General features: G+C 39.5%; 1 protein-coding gene across 3 annotated transcripts; it reads left to right on the forward strand.

Moving 5' to 3' along the window:
* The first annotated feature begins 360 nt into the window (after positions 1 to 360).
* On the forward strand, positions 361 to 24637 carry LOC310936289 (TBC1 domain family member 20). 3 transcript variants are annotated; one of them, XM_083900325.1, is made up of 12 exons: positions 361 to 558; positions 1520 to 1574; positions 2842 to 2972; positions 3058 to 3138; positions 3844 to 4030; positions 4187 to 4288; positions 6594 to 6735; positions 7846 to 8030; positions 9422 to 9531; positions 10836 to 11011; positions 11133 to 11165; positions 24516 to 24637. In XM_083900325.1, exons 1-10 carry the CDS (start codon positions 489 to 491, stop codon positions 11000 to 11002), a joined length of 1230 nt encoding a protein of 409 aa, XP_083756451.1. In that variant the 5' UTR covers positions 361 to 488; the 3' UTR covers positions 11003 to 11011; positions 11133 to 11165; positions 24516 to 24637. The 3 variants fall into 3 exon arrangements, with proteins under 3 accessions (XP_083756451.1, XP_083756450.1, XP_083756449.1); XM_083900324.1 differs by lacking the exon at positions 24516 to 24637 and having other exon boundaries at positions 11133 to 13663; XM_083900323.1 differs by lacking the exon at positions 24516 to 24637 and having other exon boundaries at positions 10836 to 13663.
* Positions 24638 to 25243: the final 606 nt, after the last annotated feature.

Raw genomic sequence — 25243 nt, forward strand, 5'->3', positions numbered from 1 at the left:
TTGCAGAAGCAACACAAAACAGTACAATTCAATGCAACCTTATATATTGCTGTGTTGCACACCACTGGGTTTGTTGTTATAGCTTTAATTTCATTCAGGCACTGTCAACCAGACATAGTATTTCAAAAACGATGAATCATAATTTAATTGTATGTCACTAAGACACATTTGATATTTTAATATTAGTTTGTTTTACAAAATCAACAGAAACCAACTTTGCCCACAGAACTACAAAAACTACAATCAAGTTTGCAAAGCGAGTCTGGAAAAAAGCCAATCACATTCGTGCGCTGTGTCACGTGGTTTTTCTGACCAATTGCAGCGCACCAGAGTGGTGTCGTGGTAGAGTGCCTGCTCCAACTGGCAGCTGTTTGCTGTTGCTAATGTCTTCGGTGTTTTTAACCTGTGCATTTTCACATTTTTTAAGTTGTTAACTTGCGTATGACACAACACAAAGTTGGTCCGTCGGAACGCGGTTGTTGAAGGTGATGAAAAGGCTTAAGAGGAAGAAACAAAACGCCGGTTTTGGGGTGAATGAGAATGGAGCTTCCACCAGAGGTGAGTCAACCGCAAAGGGAGTAGCTACGTAGGGTTTAATAAAGGTACGTTTAATATAATTACAGGCTGGTCACGTAAAAACAGTTTATGTCGTCAAAAAGCTGCTCGTATTGGCCTTTATGCCGATTGAAACGTCCGCATAAGAAGCTAAACTATGTGACGATGTGACGAAATCTGAGTAAACTTAATACTGTTAGTTGAACCTGCTGACGTTAACTGGCTAATCACCAGACGTTTTCTAACATGTAACTCGTATCTGCCTGTAGCTTTTTAATTTTCAATAGTGTTGTGACAATAAACTTTAGCCACATATCCTCTGCACTGGTGCTTGCGTGGCAGCCAACACGGACAGTTAGAAAAGCTTCAGCTGACAGCCAGGCAGAGGAGAGACGATAACCATGCTGTCAGATCCTTAAACGCATGATTTTTGTTGAATCGTTCAAATATAAACTGATTGAAACACACACAATCACATTTTATTAACCCGAATCTGTTCATGGTTCACAATGTTTTTAGTGGTATTCATTTCACTGTTTATTGCAGCTGTGTATGCTATGCATTGGAATATCATATCATTTGTTGAATATTTGATTGTCCAGTCAACATGAAGGTACTGAACATCAGGTTTTGATGGTTGATTAGTCAAAATGGTAGAACATTAGCTAGTTTAATCTTCTCGCATTAAATTATTCCATATTCCTTGCTTATATTATATAAGTCTAAATTAATGAATTATTTGGGATATTTCTATTGGCACACCAAAATAATTTGTCATACTTATTTTGACATTTTTCACAGCTTTCTGACTAAAAATAACAATACTTTTGTTTACTTTCAAATAAATGTGTATGCCAGTTTTTAATTCAGGTTCTTGCTGTGTTTTTCTCGTCTCTTATCCTTCCCTGTCTCTTGTTCTGTTTTTCATTTTGGTCACGCTCTCAACTCTGTCCTTTCTTTACAGAACAAGTCTATGGGAGGAAGCAGAAGTTGGCTGAGATCCATCAGGCTTTGATCAGGTTATAATTATATCATCACATACAGTTTGCTTGTTGAACACACTTTTTCTTTACTCAGCCCCTTAAGGCATCTTGTCAGAAAAATCAATTTGAGCTGTTCAAAAGCAAATTGTTATTTTCTCATTTAGGGACAAACTATTGAGCTATTTATAAGGATAATTGGTGTCTTCTGACACTGATGAAGAGTGATTTAGTTGCACTGAAGCACTGATACATAACACTAACAGTATGGTGTTATTGTGCTGTAATACAACATGTGTAATAGTTTCCTTTTAAGCTAAATGTTTAGTCAACATAAGAGACTGGATGTTAAGCCCTATCCAGGTGATTCAGTGTTCTTGCTGCTGATTGCTTATCTTTTTGCTCATTCAACACTCTGTTCCACAGCACGCATTTACCCGCACACACGCACACACGCACGCACACACGCACGCACACATGCACACACGCACACATACACACACATGTTTGCTTGCTTGTCGGGACCCTGCACTGACTTCCATTCATTTGGACAGCCTAAACAAAACATTATTTCTAACCTTCTGAGGAACATAACAGTTCATCAGAAACGAGGTTAATGCCTCATTAGGATCAGTTTTTGGTCTCCATGAGGACTTATGGTCCTGACAAGGTCAGTGTTTATGCCAGGAAAAGGTAACATAACATACAAGCACACACACACACACACACACACACACACACACACACACACACACACACACACACACACACACACACACACACACACACACACACACACACACACACACACACACACACACACACACACAGTGACCTGCATTGCTCATTGCTAAATTAATTTCATAGATGCTGATTGCTCACATGGGCCTTGAGGAATAGTGTATTGAGAATCATGAGCAGGAGGCACGTGAGACCATGTATGAGAAAAGGCTCAGTAGAGATTATGAAGAAGTGCATTCGCACGCACTTTACACAAAAACACAACAATGGTTCTTTGTCAACTCATCTTAGACTCCCGGACAAAATCAGTTCAGGACAAATGCCACAGTGTCAGGAACATTTAGAGGAACACAAAAACTGAATGTGATGGCCCGTGAGCGTAAGATTTAAATATTATTGCATTAGAAGGTGAATCAAGAAGTAACACTTTATTGCTGTAGAAAATTCATCAACGATGACATTTGTTTTTTGTGAAATTATTTAGAACTATTATCTGTTTTTCTTATTTACAGTGTAATAAATTTGATAGTGGCATTACAATTCTGAATGCATTTTCGATGTGCAGTGATCCAGTAGACATTGAGACCCTGAGGAGAACAGCAGCCAGCAAAGGAGGACTTCTCACTGATGAACTTAGAAGAAAAGTGTGGCCCAAACTACTGAACATCAATGTCTATGATCTCCCATACAAACCTGGTCAGTGCTTGATATTAATATTTATTTGTTACATGCATGCTATTACAAGTAACAAGCTGTTATAGCACATTTTCTTCTGTTTAAGGTCGAAATGTTAGGGAGGACCACAAGGACTATAACCAGGTAGTCCTGGATGTCAGGAGGTCGATGAAGAGGTTCCCCAAAGGTATGTGGGTGTTTTTTATTTCTAAATATAGCAATGTTATGTACACTGCATTGTATAAATCATTACAGCATAACGCAGATATCTGCCAAAAAATAATAAAGTAGCAGCTGCAGTTGGGACGACTTTTTTGTCTCAAGCCAGCCTTCACTGCTAGAAAGTGTGCTATTTATCTGACACAGTTGATTTATTCCCCATTAGCTTTGGAGTTTATTTAAAAACCTGTCTGTCCAGAAAAAGCAATGAACAAAAATGTATTTAGCCACAAATGACAAGTCTGGAAAGAATTCATCACATTAGATCTTAACTTGTCTTATTCTCTTTCTGTTTATTGAGCTCTTCAACTAATGTGAATATGACTAATATATTGATGATGGATATGTATGCACATGTTCTATAAACAACACATTTTTAATGGTATATTTTAATGGTATTGGGTCTGTTGCAGCCACAATAATACAGTATATGTTTTCTGTATTTACTTCAAAGTAAGATTAAAAAAAAAACACGGCATGCATAGTCAGTGAAGGAGTAGGGATGTGGAATAAATAGAAATTATTAGGAAAAACTGTAACTAAAGAGTTGCATAATGTGTTTTAAAGGATCTCGTGACCAGTGAGTGGCCAGGCTTTCATTGGTCTCTGACCTCTTTCTGTGTTCACCAATACTGTGAGAGGTTAAATGATCTGATCCTCTGCGCTCTCTCAGGTATGCCAGCCTTAGAGAGAACTGTTCTTCAGGACCAACTAATTGACATCATGCTGCAAGTTTTAAAACGCAACCCTCAGCTCCATTATTATCAGGGCTACCATGATGTGGCCGTCACTCTGCTGCTGGTGGCTGGAGAACGAATGGCCATTGCCATGTTGGACACACTCTCCAAATATCACCTCAGGTTGTGTAATCTTCCTTTTAAATCCACTGCTGTAGAATTGTGTTATGTTATTGCACTTTTCAGCTTAATCAATCTTATGTTATAAATCTATTATTGGAAAATAATTATTAAGCAGTAATAGACTAATATATCATCTGTCTGTCATTTTGGCTACAGGGATTTCATGGATCCTACCATGGACAGCACCAAACACATTTTAAACTACCTGATGCCGATACTGGAACAAGTTGATCCAGAATTGCATGACTTCATGATCAGGCAAGTCAAGTCAGGCAAATACAATTGTAGTTGTTTTTGCTCAGGATAGACAGAGATATTGACAGAGATTGTTTTATGAGGCAACTAATTGAGTTTGAAAACTTGAAGGACCGAATGAAGGAAATGTAATGTAGGTCACAACCACTAGAGGGCATCAAAGTGTTGATTTTCACCAGAATGTTTACAGTAAGACAATTGGCTGCATTTTAAGGGTGTATATTTCACATTGAAAATGCACTCATATCAGTCTCATTGACGAGGTCCACTCAAAACAACAGTTGTTTTTTACGGACCTTCAATGTCCTTTCAGTGTGTGTCCATCTTTGTGTCATCTTTCACTATCATTTAAAAATATTTGTGATTGAAACAAAATAAAAATAGCATTTTAAGGTGTAGCGTAGATAAGTGTTGCAAGTCAATGAATTATTGTCTTCAGGGTTGCTAAAACAATGTGTACTTCACTGTGTGTGTGTGGTATACATTTCTGCTTCTACAGTACTTTTGCTGTCTGTTCACTGATGTTGCTGTGCTGGCAATCTCCATATTTGCAAACTATCCATCGAGCTGCATGCAAGCTCACGCAAGCACAAAATACGCAAAAAAAAACATCACACCTGCAGAAAATGGTTTTATAAACGGCTCCTTCCTTCAAAGTTTGGAAGGCTCTATAGTGCACTGTTCTTCTTCCCCTTATTTCTGCCTCTTTCTTCTCTCCCCTTTGTTTTTTATCTCTCTCTCTCCCTCCCATTACACATGGTCTTTCTCTGTACCCCTCCCCCTGTCCATTACTCCCACAAATCTCTCGTCTTGTCACTCCCTCCCCCTATTCATCCCTGAATGCTCCTATCTAATATTTATCAACTCTCCAATTTACTTGAGACTCTCTCTAGAGACTCAAGACTGTGTCTAAAATAAGTACCTTTTTATGTAAGCATCCCTGAAAGGAGGGTTATAAACAGTATCCAAGGTCTGGTACTGAGAAGTTGGTAGAATAATGAAACAACCTTCTTGTACCATTGTCATTAATTATGTTAAACTCTTTCATGTGTGGGTGCCAGGGGGGGAGAGAGAGGTTTACTTTGTACCTTTTGTCTAACTTTATAACTGTATCTCATCAGTCTATGGAGCTGACCCAGGAGTTTTAATGAATGTGGTTCTAATGTGAAAACGTGGCAACATGATGACAATAACAGGTGGTTGTATATGGAAAGAGATTGTAACTCCAGTTTGTCGGTTCAAAGATGCACTGTGATGTATGTCAATCAATGTCCTTTCTAAACTGTCCTGATAAGCAACTGCCCTGTGGTTGACTCCTAAACGTATATATACGTGTATGTAATATTTCTGATGGTTTACTGACAAAAATTGAATAGGCAACCCATAGATATAGTTTATAATCATACTGTATATTGTGAAATAATTTCTGGTATGTGAGGGCCACCATAGCTCCCTGACGTGCAATCGGAGCAAGGGGTGAGCTAAGGCAAATGCCTGTTTGTTGCATTCTGCAGTCTCACCATTAGATGGCAATAGTTCTTACATGAGGGGTCTCAAACACAAATGAACTTGAGGTTAACAAGCGTCTAGTGTAGGAGTGAAAAAAAAATGTGTATTTTACAGGGGCATGAAAAGCCCATGTTCAAATTTCAAGAGCCAATTCAGAATATTTCAGGGACAATTTACAGAAGCCTGGGGGAGGCTAATTTCCTACCCTGGTCTCAGGACTCTGACAGTAAATCTACAAGAACCATTTCCAGTTTCCCACAACACTTTATCCATCCAGGAGCCAGGCCTCCACAAACAGGAGGTTCTCTCTGCTCTTGAGGCTGTTAACTGGTCAATAAATGCTCCCTCTTCTCAAACACATTCATGAGGTGACGTAGGAAGATTGAAGATGGAAGACAACTGAGAGAACATCATTGATCACCGCTTTGTCGTCACTGCAAAGTGCATCACTAATTTTGAGAACGTTCACCTGGCTTCCAGTAAACTAGAGGTTTTACTCATTTTACTTTGGAAATTCTTCCTCTGAGGTGTTACAGGCTGCATATCAAAGTTTATAGCTTTTGTAATTTAATTTTCATGAAAATGTAATAATACTGACTGCCTGGAAGGTATACCATCCAGTCTAATATGCCAGAAATGTTTTTCGTAATCAAAAAGGATTTGTATGTATGTTGCTAAGGCATTAAGACAATATATAAAAGGAACAGGGGTGAATGTGAAATCATGTAGGAAGTATCAGAATGTTGAAAATGCGTCAGACTGTGTTAGAGGACTAAGTGTACTTTGTCTATTCTTGTAGATCGGAGGTGGGAACCATCTTCGCCCTGTCCTGGCTCATCACATGGTACGGTCATGTCCTATCAGAGTTCAAACACACCCTCAGACTCTATGACTTCTTCCTGGCTTCACACCCACTGATGCCCATCTACCTTGCTGCCACGGTAAGACGACATCAACACTAACAGGATTAATGGCGAGAGGCAGTGACTTTGTTTTGTCACAAATTCAGGATGCTCAACCATGAATGTGCGCCGAAGCACGCACACACTCTAACACGTTCACACAGTGAGACTGAGCACTGTGAAGTCACTGGACTAGTTAATTAGATGCCTCCTAATGAACAGATGAAGGAAAGTAAAGGAAGGGCAAAGAGAAAAGGAGGGAGAGAGGGAGAGCTAGAAGGAGGGATGAAGGAAGAGGATAAAGACTGCACCATGAAACAATGACAAAGAGACATGACTAATGTTTGATAGAGATGGAGGTAGAGAAATGAATTACAAAGGGAAATATTTTTGATCTTTTCAGTAGTTTCACTCTGGAGTAGCTTGTGGAAGGGATTTATTCTGTGTATGTATCAATTTGTTTTGGTAGGTGTTAATTTGTTTGTGACAAGGCCTTTTTAATGAAGGTTTTTTTTATATGCAGTTTTATTATTGCATATAATTATATATGTGTGTGTAGAGGCTGGTCAGAGGCAGAACTCTGTTTGAAGTGTGTGAAACAACAAAGCAGAATGTAGTTCATGTTTCCTCCAAGGCTGAGTACAGCGCACAGCATGGGAGGGTGGGGGTGATGGTGGGGAGGGTTAACTCTTCATCTGCCTATTTCACTGCGGTGCAGTTGCTTTGCCTCACAAATACAACTGAAAACAGTAGAGGCTGATAGTACAGATGTGTATATATAATGAAATGATTAATTTGACATTTAAAAAAATGTATTGGCATGACATAAATGTAATTGAGCCCTAATATTTTACAGTTTACTCATAAAATGTATTAGAATCAGCTGTAAATAGAGGGTACCAAATACAAAAGCCACCACAACACATATTTACACAATATGCAAACACAAACTTGTTTTCTACATTCTGAACATCATCGTAATGAATATTGAGAAAACATAAGCAAAATCACATTTACTTGTATGGTCTATAAAATTCCGTTTCATAATATTTTATTGGCTAATGTACAGTATGTCGAAGCTAATTCATATTTAACCACATTTATGTACTTAAAGTTCAAAGCCCTTTAACCCCTTCCTCTCCTTCTCAGATCGTGTTGCACAGAGAGAAAGAGGTGAAGCAGACCGAGTGTGACATGGCCATGGTCCATCACCTCCTTTCACGCATCCCTCAGGATCTCCCCTATGACATTCTGATCGCTCAGTCCCTGCAACTTTTCAACCAGTATCCCCCTTCATTATTGGCCAAGCGGGCAGCACTGCAGTCTCGCAAGAGGTGAGGAGACAGTCACTGTAATGAAAAGGTCTAATAATAATGGTGATACAGCTAAATCAACACAGTCGACATCATGTGATGACACTTCAAAAACCGTGAAATTACAGTAAAACAAATTAATTTATAATTTTTAGCTGAATGCAACCCGTTGTTCAGCTCTTAAAGATGTATTATATAGTATTTCTGTATTAAAATATCTAATTAGGTTATATGTTGTTGTACCGCGACCTTGAGTGTCTTGAAAGGCGCCTTAAATATAATGCATTATTATTATTATTATTATTATTATTATAATATATTTCTTGTGAATTGTACTTAAATTGGCCAAAATGCTTCCAGCACTGTTTTTTATTGAAATTAATGGAGCATTTAATGATGTCATCGCCTTTGCGGAGCCACTGCTGTTTTATAAAGGGTTTGCCTTTGAAAACAGCCACAAGTAATAAGCTTTTAAATGCTCTAGATACTCCTCTTTACTCTGTACTTTACTCTCCAGGAAGGAGAGAGAGATAGAGAGTGTGTGTAACAAAGATCCTGGAATGTCAGGTTGATTTCCTCCCTAAACTGAGGGGGAAAAATATTTTGGTATATACATTTTACTTGTTATTGCTGGAGTCACATTGATTACAGTGTAGTTTCCACCTGTATGACCTGATATCAATATTTGCCTCTGGGGCTGTCAGCATGACTATTATTCTGCCAGGTGACTAATCGATGAGTATGAAAATGCTGGGATGTGATGTCTTCATTTTACTTGTTTTGTCTGATTTTGAATTCATGATTAAAGTAGCAGAGAATATGAGAAAGTATTGACATTTGGGAAAGTGGGAACGGTGAAGAATCAGTGAACAGACTTGTTATCTTTTAATGAAATAATATAAGTTGATGAAAAACCTTAAACAGTACACTGGTTGCAGGTTATGTGATGAAATTTCCTCAGTAACCAAGAGGGGGTGCTGTAAAAACACATCCACCAAAGTAGTACTGCTGCTGACACAAGAATGCCATACTGTGCGTGTGTGTTCCCATATTCTTTATTACTTAGAGAGAGAGTGGAGTTGTGTCTCTAATATCTCCTCCTCTCTCTCGCTCTAGACATAGTCTATAATTGTCTTTTCCTCCCTGTCAGTGTCCTTCAGTATCACTTACAGTCATCGTTCAGGGCAGGAAGTGACATCACTGACACTGACATATAGTGATGTCCAATAATCCATAGCTTCCTATCCATAAAAGCCACTGATTCAGCAGTTTTATCAAGTCGTCTCCAACTTTCTGCCTCAACTGTTTTGATCCGTCAGTTTACCATCGATCCGTCTCTTCAATTAATTCTCTCTGTTAATGCTTCACCAAAGACCTGACTGCACTCTTCCTCTTTTTTTTCCTTTTTGTAGTCTGTCCATCAGCACCTTCCATGCGTTTCAGCTCTCCACTCTCCACCAGAGGCCAGACTCTGTTCTCCAACGCCTCACCAAGGAACAGGGCTCCACCACTTCTAGACATGGTAAATATTGTAACGTTGCTCGTATTAGTCACTTTGAAAATCGAGGTACATGCAGATTGAATAAAATATTCATATTAACATTCCTACCCAACCAAAATAATTTGATAGATTTAGTCCTCAAAAACTGGTACCTATTCATTTGTCATCCTCCACAAATGAGGCCTTACTTTTGGGCCAATCAGTAACAAATACACAAAATATGAAGCACCCCCCACCCACCAATCCATCTGACTAATCAAGTTCAAATTTATTTGAAAAGAAAACAAAGATAATTTTTGTGGAAAATCTGATCAGCGGCGTCTGACATAGTCTGTGATGTGCAAGCAATCAAAAACACATCGTAGAATTCCCTTCAGGAAAAATAGTGTAATTTTAAAACTGAAAAAGCACATTATTCTCTGCAGTTTCATGAAGATTCAATTCGCAGCACCTGAGACGAAATGCTAAACAGATTAACTCCATATAACTTAGTTTTTAACGAGGGAAGAGTTGTTTACAAATTCTTAAACTCTTATATTTACCTTTTATTTTATCAGTATTTAAGTAGCATATACTCACAAGGAGCTAAAAGTAGCACATTTATATGATGGATTCAAGTGCTTGTGTTGATTTATGTGCATGTCGTATTGTTGTGCAGAAAACAAAAGCTTTCAAATATTGCTAAGGACAAATATTTGATCATGAGTTCAGTACAACATCATTTCACCTAATTAAAGAGCAGCCCTGCTTTAGGGCTCAAAGCTCAAGTCTATCCAAATTGTATTTGCTCCACTTAGCTCAAACTAATGTAGTCTAATTAAACTGCTAAGCGATTGATCTTTATCCATGAAGACTTAAATATTCAGTTTTTGCTTAAACTGTTTCAGAGAGGTGTTGATTTATCTTAAGTTACAGTGATGGATAAGAGAAACAGTCACACACTACACATGTTAATCAGCACCTCTACAACAGTTTCAACAAAAACTGGTATGTGTGTTGGAATATATTGCAACACTGCACGTTAACCTCGAGTAAGTGTAACTGGCCTGTATCCTGAAACTTAATTAAACTGAGAGCAATGCTGTTATTAGACTATGTTCATGCCATGGTGCAGGATTGGTTGTTGTAATGTACTGTGGTATTTTGCCCCTTCCTCGTCGTCTCTACTCCAAGTGTTTTGACATTCTTTGACCCCCTTTTTGTTTCCAACCCTGATAACAAAAAGTGGCTTAATCCCCCTTTAGTTCAGCTTTGAGCATTCTGAAACGTCTTGTTCCCGTCTTGTCTCTGCCCTTCACTGTCTGAACCCTCCTCTCAACACTCAGGCCTGGAAGCAGCTTTACCCGGGGGCCGAGGCCAGCTGTGGGGGAAGGGGAACAGGATGGTGAAGATGGCAGTGTGGGGGCTCTCTGCTACACTCGGGGCGGCTGTGTTCGCTGTGGCTCAAACTGCCATGGACTGGGGACCTGATATGTTACTACAGCTTTTCTGACATGGCAGTGTAAGCATAGACTGTTAGAAACCGAATAACGTGATGACACCTGTTTTCATTACGGATCAGTAATTTACATACAAATATACTAAAGCACAGACAGTGAACACTTTACGTTTGTCTCATGCAGAGAGGATGGTCAGGAAAACCAGCATGAGGGGAGGTTGGTTATCATGATGTTGAACAGGTTGTTGCCACTCAACCACAATGAACATATGCTAACCACTAGTCAGCCTTTAGGTTGCGTGTGCATGTGTGTGTGCGAGCGAGTGTATGGTTTTTATGTTGCCTAATACCACATGTCAACATGGATGAAGGACACGCTTTTGGACACAAGCGCTCAAGTGGTAAGAAAGCCCCAGGGCCTTTCCACTAGCATTTCTTATGTAAGGTCACTCAAGCTATTCGTCAATAAGTTTTGAGAAAAAATATCATTATCTCATACTATATATATCTAAAATATCAAAGATGCCAAATAACAACTAGATGTAAGGTGACTACAAAGACCCTTAAAACAAAAGTACAAATAAATTAAAATTATGAAAAAATGGAAGCATAATCTCCAAAACTCCAAAGACTTAGAGCAGCAATAAAATAAACAAAATAAATCAAAAACAACATCGACAAATGTTTTTTTTCCCTCTTTGTTGTTGACACAAAATGGCCATGGACATGAGGAACAACCTGAGAGAGACCGACTGTTGGTTGTGGGATGAGGACTTTTTATACTTTTGTCAGTTGTCTCATAAACAACTCATTGTCCATGCATGTGTGACACAGGTCTTGCTCATATAGGCTGTTGCTCACATGCTAACGTTGCATGTGTCGCTCTGCATTTCCCTGTTAGCGGAGTATTTTTGCTGATAGCTCATCTGCGTGTGCATGCATGTTTCTCTGCACTTGTGTTGAAAGTATTTTAGCATGCTTATGGACAAAGACTAGGTAGTAGTAGGCGAGAGAGAGACAAATGATGGCGTGATAGAGCGAGGGATGTGTTCCCTGTGAGTTTTTTATTCATTGCCTAACTGTAGCTGTCACTAAATTACATTTCCAGCAATGTTTGAGTCACAAAAAAGCTGTTGCTGCCCCAAAACGAGAACATCAGTCACTGTTAGCCTGCAGCCCTAAATACAAGCAAAGGGCTTTTTGCAGATGCATTTTGCTGAAGGATTCCAAATCCATATTTTCTTAATGACATTTTCTGTAGTGGTTCTCTTGATGTCTGGCCCACCACTACTGAAAAAAATAAGGGGAAGACACCAGTACTTTTACATTCTTAAAATATTTAGCAGGTTTGTGCCAACATCCACCCTGAACAGCCGTCAACAGAGCCACAGTACATGGAATCAGTTCTTCAGCTTCGTATTTCTCTTCAAAATTTCACAACTGTGCTGGAAAATAATAACTGGTACAATTTGAGGACAGCGTGATTATCTTATTGTTATTGGTATGTTTTTATTATTGAGTGAAGTTAGCCATGTACACCTCTTCAAAAGAGTCCACTCACGCTGTATTTATTGTTGGAACAGATGTAATCACAGAGTTTCATCGACAATGCTATATTTATAATGGAGGCCGGTTCCACCTGAGCTACGCACAGTATGTACAGAGGTGCAGGATTTTTTTCCGAACAGCAGTGCATGTTGTGGTTGCAGGCTTGTGTTTTGAAATATTTAACAGCTTTTACTTGCATGCAGGGAAGCTGCTGCATTTGTTAGCGCAACTTCACTGGAATCGCAACGCTCCTTCCTCCACTTCCTGTGTTGTCAGATATAAATGTGTGATTTTTGCACAGCTGGATGCACAGAGTGCCCTGTTGATTTTAGCCGCTGCAGAGCATCTGTAAATAATCTGCTGTGTGTACAGACTGTGCTAATCACTTGTACTAGAGTATACTGAAGAGCAGGTGATCAAAAGAAGAACATTTACCTGAAGGAAATTCATTTAGGGGTCTCAAGTTAGTGTGTGAATTTAATGTGTTCATGTTTTTAGAAACATCTGTGGAGGATTGGCGAGCTCAGATGCTAACAAGCCCATCAGTCAGTCAAACAGCTAAGACCACATGCAATAATATTTATTTATGTTAATTTGATTGCTCATAGTCGAGGCGTTTTATTAGTCAACCAGTAATCATAAATCAATGGACTGTGCCTCAGGTAGTTGACTGGTGTGTAAATCAAAAGGCTGGTGAAGATGTGAGGAATTCACACTTCATTTAAATTATTTTTAATGATTGGTATCATGTGTTGATGAATTACTGTGTGTGTGCGTGTGTGTGTGTGTTTAAGGTAGAGAAGAAACTAGTTAATAGGTCAACAAAAAATCAGGTCTCACTCCCCTGTGCTTTCTGGGCATCATCTGTTTTTATTTATTTCACATTTTGATGCTCTTTGTGCCTCTTTAGCAAACAACAAATTATTTATTTTAAGAGCAGCAGGTTAGTGGGCTATTTATTGAATGGGTACATAATAATTGGACGGTATGCATGTTTAATTGTATAATCCTCACAAATCTGAGGGCTTATAAGTTTAAAAGTAACCTAGTTGCTTTTATTTTGCATGTTTGTACCTGGTCGGATTTTTAAAATTCAGATTAGAAGTTACAGAAATGATTTTTGTTTTGCTCAGTGGGGCGTATTTTCCACTCTGAACTGTTCCTTCCAGTGCCAGTTAATTTTATAAATAAAAATTAATAAACAAATGACTTTGCTAAGGGAACATTATTGTCACTGTGCATGGTTGGCCTTGATTTGTTCCATTCTGCTCTATTACACAAACAGCTCATTCTGAAGTGAAGTAAATTCTGTCACCACTCACTGAGCTTTAAAATTGAAAGTATGTAATTGTACATTGATGACGCTTTGTTACAATCAATAGAAGACTGATTGATTGCTTGGTTCACGAAAGTGCAGGGAAGAATCACACAAACCAGGGTTTGTGATCTTCAAACAAAAGTGTAGATGCTGCTGTGTAGTTGTATCTGTTCCATCTTCTCTCTCTCTCTCTCTCTCTCTCTCTCTCACCCACACACACAGTGTATTGGTGATGCTGCCAGATCCTAATGAGGATTTAATTCCAGCCACTGGCTCTTGGCGCGTTCACACACACTTTTTCACTCTGAAACACCTACACCAACACCTGCACTGGCCACAGTCTGGCAAGGTGAAAAATGACTGAAGAGTGTTTCTTGGTTTGGGTGAAGTGCAGAATATAAAGTTTGCTTCAGCTGTCAGAGCATGCTCAAAAATATTCTTACAAATTCAGGTTCGGGAAAATCTTTAAAACTTCACATTTACACTTTATTATAGAAGTAATAAACACAAATTAGACAATACATTTTTTTATACTAGTGCCGTGACAATTTTGAGGCTTTGTTGCACTCCAACTACCAGTGATTCTATTAAATAAAACAAACTGAATTTCTTTAGATGACTAATTGCAAAAAGATGTAGACATACAAAATCCTGATGTTGACCTTAAACTTGACGTCCTGGTCGCTCCAAAAGCTTTTACAGTTACTTTAAAAGTGCAAATTCAAGCCTGTAGCTACACATGTACATTTGATCTCTGTGGGTTTTTAAATACGTTTTTCATGATGGTTACACAGTTAGACACTTTCTTTGTACTCTGGTTAACAAGTCTTAAAATTCAGTTCATAGAACAGTCTGAGGAATCCAACAGTTGTCTGCACATTTTTTTTTTTTTACAGACGGGGATGAAGTAACGATGTCCTGCCCCACCTTTATGTGCATGTGTGTATGTGTACTTATTACCTCTTAAATCCATCCGAAGGCTCCAACTGGTCGAAAACTCAGCAGCCCGCATCATCAGTAGAACCCCTTGTATAGAGCACATCACACCCGTCCTCCAACAAATTCACTGGCCCCCTGTCACACACCGAATACAATACAAGATCCTTCTTCTCACCTTCAAAACTCTCCACAATCATTCCCCCTCCTACGTTTCTGACCTTTCACCCTCACTCTCCCTCTCGTTCTCTCAGATCACCAGCTGTCCTCCAACTCGCGATACACTCAGGCCCACTGGCTACCATGCATGGGGTCCGGGTCTTTCAGCCGCTCTGAAGCTAAGCTAAAATTTTAGCTTTGAATGTTGTATTTTTGCTGCCTGTATTTTATTTATTTTTCTTGTATTTTTCTGCTCTTTTAATCATGTACTGTTACTGTACGTTGACCTGGAGTGTTTTGAAAGGCACCCTTAAATTAAATGAATTGTTATTATTATTATTATGATCTTGTCAGGACCAGTTGTCGTCATGTAGACCAAAACCTGGCCTATGAGGGAGAACCTCCTTTTTGAGGAACTGGTTTTTAAATTGTGGTTACTAGATTTAGGCATTAAGTAGTTATGGTTATAGGCTGTCCAAATGAATGGAGGTCAGTGAGTGTCCTAGCAAGAATAGCTGCAACCTTGAGTGTGTGTGTGTGTGTGTGTGCTGTACATCTGTTGTCTTTACATAGACTCTGTGTAACTGGCCTTCTCTGAGAAATGAGGTCAGATTGTGTGTATGTTTGTCGTAAGCTACCTGTGGGGGAGAAAAAAATCTCAGAATAACCAGTTAATTGGGGACAGCTGTCCAGTGGATGATAAGAACTGAGCTTAGTTTGTCAGCAGTTAAGGTCAGGGTAAGTTCAAGGGTTAGAGATGGGCAAATATCGCTTATGGTTAGGGTCAGGCTAAGGGAAATTAATGCAAGGCCATGTCATGTCCCCAGAAGTGACCTATGACTACCCCATGGGTGTAGGTGTTTGTGTGTGTGTGTGTGTGTGTGTGTGTGTGTATGAAGGCAAAGGCAGTACATCTGTCCATCTGACCCCCAGGGACACAACTAGAGAGATAAAAATCAGAGCAGAGACATGAGGCGAAGCAGAAAGGCAGTGGTTAAAGATGAACAAGGGATGGAGGCCAGATGAACAACCATAGGAAACCATCTGGTGGATGTGTTCAAGGTAGCTGAGGTCTTTGAGAATGTGTATTTAAAAACAGTCCCTCGAGGCTTTCTAATGAGCTCGAGTGGAAGTGAGAGTGGGGTCGGATCAGAGTGGAGAGCAGATGTGGAGAGGGGTGGTGTGGATTTACACTTGAAGCTGTCTGGATGTGTGATGGCCCTTATTCCAACAATTTGCTTTTTCAGTGGAGGTTGCATGAGCCTGGAAACAATCTCACTGTGTGTGTGTGTGTGTGTGTGTACTTTAGCTTTCAACACACAAATATAACGCATAAAGGAACAGAGAGGAGGTTGGGGAAACAAGTTGGTAGCGTATGTATGAATGGGAGCTGAATCAAACACTGTGTGTGTGAGTGTGTGAGCGAGAGAGGGAGAGAAACATTGGGCATGCTGGGGACAACAGCTGCTCCAGGGGACTGTCTGATGTCTCTCTTTACCCCCGGTGACACAACACACACACACACATGCTTGTACTCAAAAACTACAGTGAAACCCTGTTGAGCCATAACAGGCTGGCTTTTAACGAAAATGCATTCATGTATTGGACTAAGACAAAATGAGCTCCATGTTGTTTGTCTTGTTTGTGTTTTACAGACTGATTAATGTTGATCTTGTCCCTCTGGAGTGTAAACCTGGAACTGTGCCAAGCCTTTTACTTATCAGTGGCATGGTAATTTTTTACAAAATCAGTGAAATTTGGCATGATCACAGTTTACCAAAGCTGGAGACCGATGATCAGAAATGCTCTGGTGCATATTTAAAACAGAGGAGCTGGCAGATGAAGTCCTGACATATTTTAATGAAGTTTTCCTGATCAAGAAAATAAACACTTTATGTGTTTTTTTATGTTCTTTAACCTCCGATGCTGTCTGTAATTAAGCTGTAATTTAGTTTGGATAAAGTGGGACTGTTTACAGCAGCTGTGAGTCTCATACCATGTAGGAGGAATTGTTGTGATTAATGACAGACTAGCTGCTGTTACCATCGGCTTAGGTCCTCATTAGTTCTTTTCCAGCCATGGTAGATTCTTACACAACTGGTAAATGGGGCTTATCAAAAAATGGTAGTTGTTGTGGTCTCTGACTGCTTTGCCCACCCTGTTGCATCAACTCTGATTTTTGTATTTTTCCTATTAACACACCTAGCAGATATGGAGCATCATTATTGTATCACTTGGTGAATGAAAGTCTAATATTCATCCCACCTTTTAGCTCTGTTTTTGGGCTCTACCAACTCCAGAGAAAAACACCAATCACTATCTCTGAGCTGCTAAGTGTTCCACTACGCTCCCTAACTAGACACTAACTGTGCATGAGTGCTGCTTGGTGCTGGGAGGGTTGCTGATATCTGAGACTTTCCACAGAAAACTACTGATAAGAACTGTGGAAGCAGCTCAAAATACTTAGGTTTTTGGCCCTTAAAGCAAACATTGAGCAGGGAGACTGGAGCTGGCACATAAATCCCCTGTAGTCGTGTCACTACTAACAAAGCCTTTCTCATTACAAGAGGTCATTTGATCAATTATTGATTATAGCAGCTTAAAAAACACAACTTTGTGCACAAGAAAGTTGTTTGTCTCCTTTTCTCAGACTGGCCGACAAATCAAAGAGTGTCAGTGCTCGGGTTGTTATTTTGACCATAGCACTTTTAATTTACTGTGAAGCTGCGTCAATCAAAGGCTTTTGAGTCTGGATTTCCCCTGCGCACGCACACACTTCCTTGGTCCTTAGCTCCCACTCGCAGCCCATCACTCTGTCATGGATCAAAGTCCCAAAGTCGCTTTTTTTTACAGGCAAAACACATATTCTTGCGGGTTCACTTTACAACTCCAACCATTAACAGTTAATCTGTGTGTGTGTGTGTGTGTGAGAACATTCAGCAGACTGCCCAGATTCTGTGTGAGAGTTCACCAGTTTTGGTCTCATAATCTTTTTATAGTTTTGGTCTTTATCTGAAGCATTTACGATAACACCGCTCTCACCAAAGTATACCTGAGAACGGCAGAGTTGTCACTGAAGCAAACTTTTATCTCTTGATACTGTGTATGGTTTCCAAATATCAGTCCAACAGTAAGTAAAAGCATGAGGCCATGCATTACTTCGAAAATCACAGACACTGAATTGGTAGCCTGTCATGAATGTCACTGATAACAGGGACACTTTTACAATGGCGTGAACTATTAGAAACTTAACTGTTTGTTGTGGAGAAGTCTGATGTTTTATTTACATTACATGTCATTTAGCCTTAAAAAGCTTCATGAATAACTAAAAGTTAAAAAGTAATGTTAAAAAAGATAATCCAGAGCAATGCCTTGAAAGTGGAATCACAAAGTGAACACATCTGAAATGTCATCAGTCTTTATTGCACATGTTAACTGTTCCTCTGAGGGTATAATCATAAAGGTGCTATATGTAAGAAATATATTAAGTCATAAAATGACTATGATGTGTCATCAGAGATTAAGCGAACACATTGAAATGAAATACTGGCTTCACTGACAATGGTGCAGCCACTATATTCACAAGTAGATGTTAATTTGCAGACCTCAAACTGTGTTTCTAATTTAGTTTGGTGTTTTTTTGTCTGTTGCGCCACCTACCACCACCTACACAGTAATGCACAATTAGTGAATTATACCTAAAAATCCTCACCATCCCTCTGAAAAATGTCTCGATCAGAGGAGTAATAATTATTTGGGTTTGCAATGGAGATGCGTTAAAATATAGATGGCTGGAATTTTGGGTGACTTTTCTTCCAGAGAGGGAAACAAAACTGGAAACTTGGCTAACTCTCTCTCACTCACTCTCACTCATTCACTTTCAATTGATATTTACTATATATAATGTATTTACAATCCCTTATTGTCGCCTCGTCATCTCGTTTACATTATTGTGGTAAAGCATATACATTTCCATCTGTGGCCACATGAGGGTCACGAGGGGGGGGGGGGGGGGGCGCTGGCAGACATAGGCCAAATGACGGGGTACACCCTGCATAGGTCGTCAGTCTATCACAGTGCCACATGGAGACAAACATAGCATTCATACTGTCAATTCAGAGTGTCCAAATTGCCTAATCCCCACATATTGCTGTGGGACTGTGGGAGGAAACTGGAAACCCCGGAGAAAACCCACGCACACACAGGGAGAACATGCAAACTCCATGCAGAAAGGTCCTTGTTCTGACCTAGTCACAAATATGGGTCTTCTTACTGAAAAAGCAAGAGTGCTAACCACTACACCAAACGTGTGGCCTCAACCGTAGCTGAAATGCAAAAATGAACTAAATAGGTTCAGTGTTTTTGGAACAGTTGTGTGTAAGTAATAATAATTAATTAAGGGACATATTAATGTCCCTTAATTATTTTGAATTGCAGTAACCGTTTTAAAAGCTAAAGGCCACTATTGTACATATTTAACATACTGTATATCACCTGTAAGTGTTGCCATTACATCAAGATTTCAGCCATTAATTGGCGAGTACACTGTTAAAAGAGAACACATGCACTGTTACTAAATCAAACTAACAAACAAGATAGACAAGTAAACAACACATCAAAATACTGTAATGAGTTAAGAAATAACAGGACTAGCAGCTCAGTGGGTTTGAATTTTGTGATGATTTCTTGTTAATCCATCCCATGGATGGGGAGATATTTTAGTCTGGACCAAAGTGGAAGCCAATCCCCACCATCATCCCCAGAGCCACACTTGGCGAGAATGAGCACAATTTTAGCAAAAAGTGCCTAATGGAAAATCAATTTAACACGAGGAATATTTAGTTTAAATAAAGCAGTTCAATTAAAAATAAATGAAAATGAGACCCTGCATGTCAGTGAAACAATCTGTATAAATAAAGGTTAAATCATTTGTTGCCTAAACTAAGACGAATTATAAGCAGGAGAAGCATCTAGTGAGTGTTATTTTTGTGAAGTGAAACTTTTCACACCCTAACACTGCAAAGACATTGTCATATTACTCTGAATCACTAATAACCCTTGGGCCTCATTAGCTTAACCCAGGCCTGGTCTGTACAGCTTCATATTAATACCTGATACTCATTACCCAGTGTGTGCGTTTGGTGACGTCCCTGCGAGGGACACTTGGGAATGACCTCCTTCGCCTTTCACACATGACCTCTTGTCCTCCCGGTCCCCTTTTCCCCCCACTGTGCCCAACCTCTGCTGACCTCACCTCTGTTTCTATGGACACCAGAGGAATCGGGAAGCGCCCCGACAAGTCTTATCGCTCTCTGTTACGTTCTCATCTAGGCGTGTGTCTGAATTTGGTGAAAGAGCCTCTCTTATATAATAACAAAAACCAACAATGTGTTGTGTTGGGTGCACAAATTAGAAAAACACACTCATGCTTTTACACACAGAGTTGCTTCAAATGTTGTTTGTGGTAAGATTTATTAGTTTTGTCTCAGTTCTTGACAAAGGTTAGCAAGCAGACAGTGGAGAGCAGGAGTAAGAAAACAAGTTAATGTCACCGTCTGTCGTCAGTCTCAAGGCTGGTCAGCATTCTGTTGAATTGATCGCTCATTCAGGAAATACTGAATGGAGCACGTCAACAAGACCTTCAGTCTGAAGAACGGTTCAGTGCAGCGGTTATTATTGACCCCTGCCAAGGAGCTATACAGTATACAACATACAACATAAAACTCGAAAAGTCGCAGACACATTTGGATGAAATTTTCAGGAAATGTCCACGATGAGACCAGGAACAAGTGAGTAAATCCATAGATGCTATCACTATTTTTATCACTATTTTGTGGGGGGCTGAGCTGCCATGGCGGAGGTCTGCATTTGTTATTATTTAGGTTGAAAAAAAGTACTTTTTTGACATTGCTGGCCCCTAGTCACCATGGTTTCAATAATAAAAGGATTATGTCAAGGTTGAGTTTATTGTCAGATATGTACATATCAAATGAATAGAATGGTTTATTGGTTGGAAATGCAATAAATCCATCTGTACAACTTGTCTTCTCCACTGTCATGGCTGCCCGGGTGTCTAACCTTGTCGGGAAAGAGTGTATCCTCACCTTTGGGCTGAAATGATTGTACCATTGTGCAGGAGTTGCCCACAAAGAGACTTGAATTCAACGACATTAACATTTACATGTGACCTTCACTGGTGTCAGTGAAACACTGTACGTTCCTGTAAGGGGTATTTCTGTGTCCTCGGGTTTCAAATGACTGTTGTGCAAAAGTTATTTCCAGAGTGGTTTCATGATGTTTCACAGCAGCCGATCTTCGCAGTTGGTTTTCACAGTTTGACATTTGGATAAAAGTTTCCTCCCCCTTTCTCCACGGACCAATTTAAAATGTGTCATAACTGAAACGTGATGTCTTGTTAATCTTTCAGACGAGCTCTGAGCGTTTCAGGCCTGCTCAGCCTGCATCCATTACACCAACCTCACATAATCTAATTTATACACACTAACTCTGTAGAGTAGAGACTAACAAGAGACGGCGAGTAAATTTTCCACTTGAATTGGATCTGTCTGTGTCAAGAGTGTGCATGCGGCAGAGAAGCACATCCTCTGAGGCTGTGAAACAAGTTTTATGGTGGGAATGGATCAATCTGTCTTAAGTCACAGGGCTCTATCTCATGTCCTTCATTTGAAAATGCCTGCCAGAAAAATGTGTAGAGCTGGCAAAATGTCAACAAGCATTCAGTGTGTGTGTGTGTGTGTTGGTGTGTTCGTGTGGGTGTTGGTGTGCTTCCACCACAGTAAGGACCAACAGGGTGACTGAGTGTGGATCTTTTCCTCTGTGTATTGGCGTGTGTGTGCATACAAGAGTGGGTATGAGTGAGAAATATGAATTTGTTTGTAAATGTCAAGAAGTTGGCAGTCTAATGGTCGCGCTGACGGATGAGCCATGAAGCCATAAAGTGATTGGTTTGGAGATTCTCATTCATTCTAATGCAACTGTCATAGTGAAGAAGTGTGTGTGTCTGCGTGTGTGTAACAGAGCAAAGCAGTGCAGTAGCAGTTTAACTGCATCCACGATGGACTTGCTTGTTGAATATTCTTTTTTTTTTGTTTGTTTGTTCAGTTCATCACAGAAACTTCTGCACATTTTCAGGACCAGTGAAAAGCTTGTCCTCCAGTTTAACCTTTACAGCTTCCATCTTTAATAATCATGCTTTGTTTAAGAGGTTTACATGATTCAGGTTCTAAAAACACAGATGGGAAAATTCCTAAAATATAAGCCCACAGATGAATGTGTATCTTAGACTTGTATAATATTCATATGACCTTGTGAAGGAGCAGCGAGTTTTAGTGTGTAGTTTATATTAAGCTGATTGGTGTGAGGTAAGAAGCAATGGCTTCTGATTGAATGAAATCCCATTCTCTATTCTTCAAAACAACACCGTTCTATTCACTTCATTATCTGACGCGAGTTATGACTGATTAAAGATGCAAAGTTGAACAAATCAGCTCCCATAATCAAGTGTGATGAAATGAGCGATAATTATGCTTAAGTGAGATATCATAGGGTGACAACGCTAACAGATTGTCAACGTTTTATATGAAGAGTGGAACGTGCCAATTCAAGGATTATCAATCTAACCCTCCTTCGCCGCCAGAATGTGTGTATTTTTGAATTGAATTAAATAGGAAAGCAGACGAAAGACTTACAGCGACTACCTGAAAGGAGCGTCTACGTACATCGCCAGTGTGTCTTTCGTTTCTCACGTACATTGCTGTAAATTTAAATAGCCAACAGTAGTTTGAATGAGCTCAGCAGATATATTCATCTTATAGCTTATAACAAATCCTACATGTTTGTAACACACCAGTTTGTATGCATTTGGTATTGCATTTTAATAAACTCCTAACAGTTTAGTAATAACACAAACTAATAATCTTAAATCGTATCGTACCATTCGCTGAAGACACAATACAAGACGACCCAGTGTCTGTATTTTGTCCACAACTTTATTGCTGGAATCGAGTAATGCAATGCAATAGCACGATCAATTTTAATTTATTTTTTATATATGTAAATATACCTGAATATATGTGTATATATATACACACACACACAATATTCTGTATTTTGTTACTTCTGTGGGAGTGAAGTATTGTTTTTGGTGGCTCTGTGTGTCTGTCTGTTTGTTTGTGCTTCTGCACTTGCCACTATGACCAACAGAGGCCGCCAGAGGCTTGTTGCTTGACTGAAGTCTGCCATCTCTGATTGCCTTTTTAAGATTGTTTCTGTGGTTTTTATTGCAACTGCTCCTTTTCTGGTCTTTTGTATGGAACATATGCCATGACTGTTTTAGTACAATAAAAAGGGCAACACACTGACAACAACGTAGTTATCCACACTTTCGTGTGGCGACGTACTGATACAATGACCCAACTATTCACACTTGACGTTACTTGACGTTCTCCTTTGGCAGGTTCTCCATGGCACTTCCCACTCTTTATAGTTCGCGGAGTGTTATGTAACATTTTAGAGTGTTGTGTACTGGTTTGGTGTTGATTTGTGTTTGTTGGCCACTAGCCTTTCCATAAAATTTAGGTGGGTTTTCTCAAAAGAGATGTTGGTTGCTTGGTGACAGAGATGTCAGCTGTTTCTGGATTTAAGATCTGCTAACAAAGTCTTCAATCGGTGTTGTAGATGGTATCTGGAATCACTGTACTTTAGGTTTTTAAAATATGTATTGACTGTTTCTCCACTTATAGGCTCCAATAAACACACAAATATCTGACACTGCATTGCATTACAAGTGCGATTGCAGACATGGTTGGAATCAGTTAATAAAATATTTAAATTAGGCCCACACTCCATTAGAAATCAAATGGATGACCATGGGCAAAAAAATAATCTATCTAGAGACACATTAACAAGACATAATGTTAAGACCGGGATTGCATAGTTATTCACCACCCATGGATATCAAGCCAAGGATTGTAGTCATTTATAAATGGCCCCAAAAAGCCTTTGGGTGCTTCCAGTTACATTTACAAACTACATTCAGCATGACTGCAAAAGGGAGAATGATCTAACCTCTTGGTTCAGTAGTTATGCTACACTAACTGTGTACAGCAAGTGCATGACACTAGGATGTGCCGTGTTTGGTCCTTTCTTCCTGTCTCCACCAGCAGGGCTGGCAGAACAGAAATAATGCTGCAAGGAGCAATTTAAAGCCCCAGTTTTTGGTGTCAGCCCTGTCAGTGAAACAGACAGGAGATGGTGGAGGATAAAAGGACATTAAAGTGCCTCGAGAGAGAGGAAGAGGAAGGGATAAGGATCTATCAAGGATTGGTTTCTTTACCAGCAGCAGGCCGGTCACCAGGAGCAAAAAATGCAAATTATTTCTTCACCCGCAAACACATCACTCTGATTATTGTACTAATAGGATTTTAAGTGTGTGTGATCCAAAGCCATAAGCCCACATCCATGACCACAGATTATGTTATAAATAAATGTGTCTGAGCATGTGCATGTCGATGCCTGATTACGCTGTCACAACTTTGCTGGTATAACATTACTTAAAAATCCTGTTTCAATCTCATTCCTCTGCAGATCCTCATCCTCTCTGAGTTGGAATTGACCACCGAGCTTAAGTGGCTGTCCACCATAAATTTAAGTGTTTCTGTTTGCGGATTTTTACGAAAAATGCAAAGTGGAAAAATAGCATTGTGTCGGGAGGCAGAAACTCATGGACTCACACTGTGAGTGAGAGAGAGCTAATTTCCTTAGTCCTTTCTCCTTCTATAGAAAGAGCGGGTTCTATCTATGACGATTTACTTTAATTAGATTTCTCTTCTCCTTCATGTCCTCTCGCTTTTATGTTGTCAACATAAACGCACACACAAAAAATTCTATAATTAATCACCAGTAAAATATTTTCTTGCTTCATTCATCAATCTGATGCAACATGTGTTCAGACAATGAGCAGCATGTGACCAACAAATAGTGCTCTGTTGGTGTTGATTCTAGTACTGGAAACACTTTAACCACAAGGAGACATGGATTCGCTGGGAGAGACATGCTGTAGATCGAGAGATGTGAGATAGATACTTCAGGAGGTGAACATACTGTGAGAGAAGAAGAGGAAAGGGTTTTTTATCACGTGTAGAAAATAGTTTTGGCACATGCACTTTGCACCCTTAAACCATAACGCTTTCTTGCACAGGTTTCATGTTGTGTATGGATGAAACAACTGAGATACAGTACAGTCGATTAGTACGACGGCGCATTTGGGCCAAACTGAGGAGAAAACAGTTGTTAATCTTTCTAGAATAAAGTTG

The sequence above is a fragment of the Microchirus variegatus genome (genome assembly GCF_963457635.1).
Source record: "Microchirus variegatus genome assembly, chromosome: 13".
In the NCBI taxonomy this organism is placed as follows: Eukaryota; Metazoa; Chordata; class Actinopteri; order Pleuronectiformes; family Soleidae; genus Microchirus; species Microchirus variegatus.

What these genes read in the sequence shown, in the direction of transcription:
- LOC310936289 (XM_083900325.1), top strand. Translation starts at nt 489, where the DNA reads ATGAAAAGGCTTAAGAGGAAGAAACAAAACGCCGGTTTTGGGGTGAAT. An exon ending in ATCCATCAGGCTTTGATCAG is followed by an intron (nt 1,575 to 2,841) that starts GTTATAATTATA and finishes TTCGATGTGCAG; the next exon opens with TGATCCAGTAGACATTGAGA. An exon ending in CCATCTACCTTGCTGCCACG is followed by an intron (nt 6,736 to 7,845) that starts GTAAGACGACAT and finishes TCTCCTTCTCAG; the next exon opens with ATCGTGTTGCACAGAGAGAA.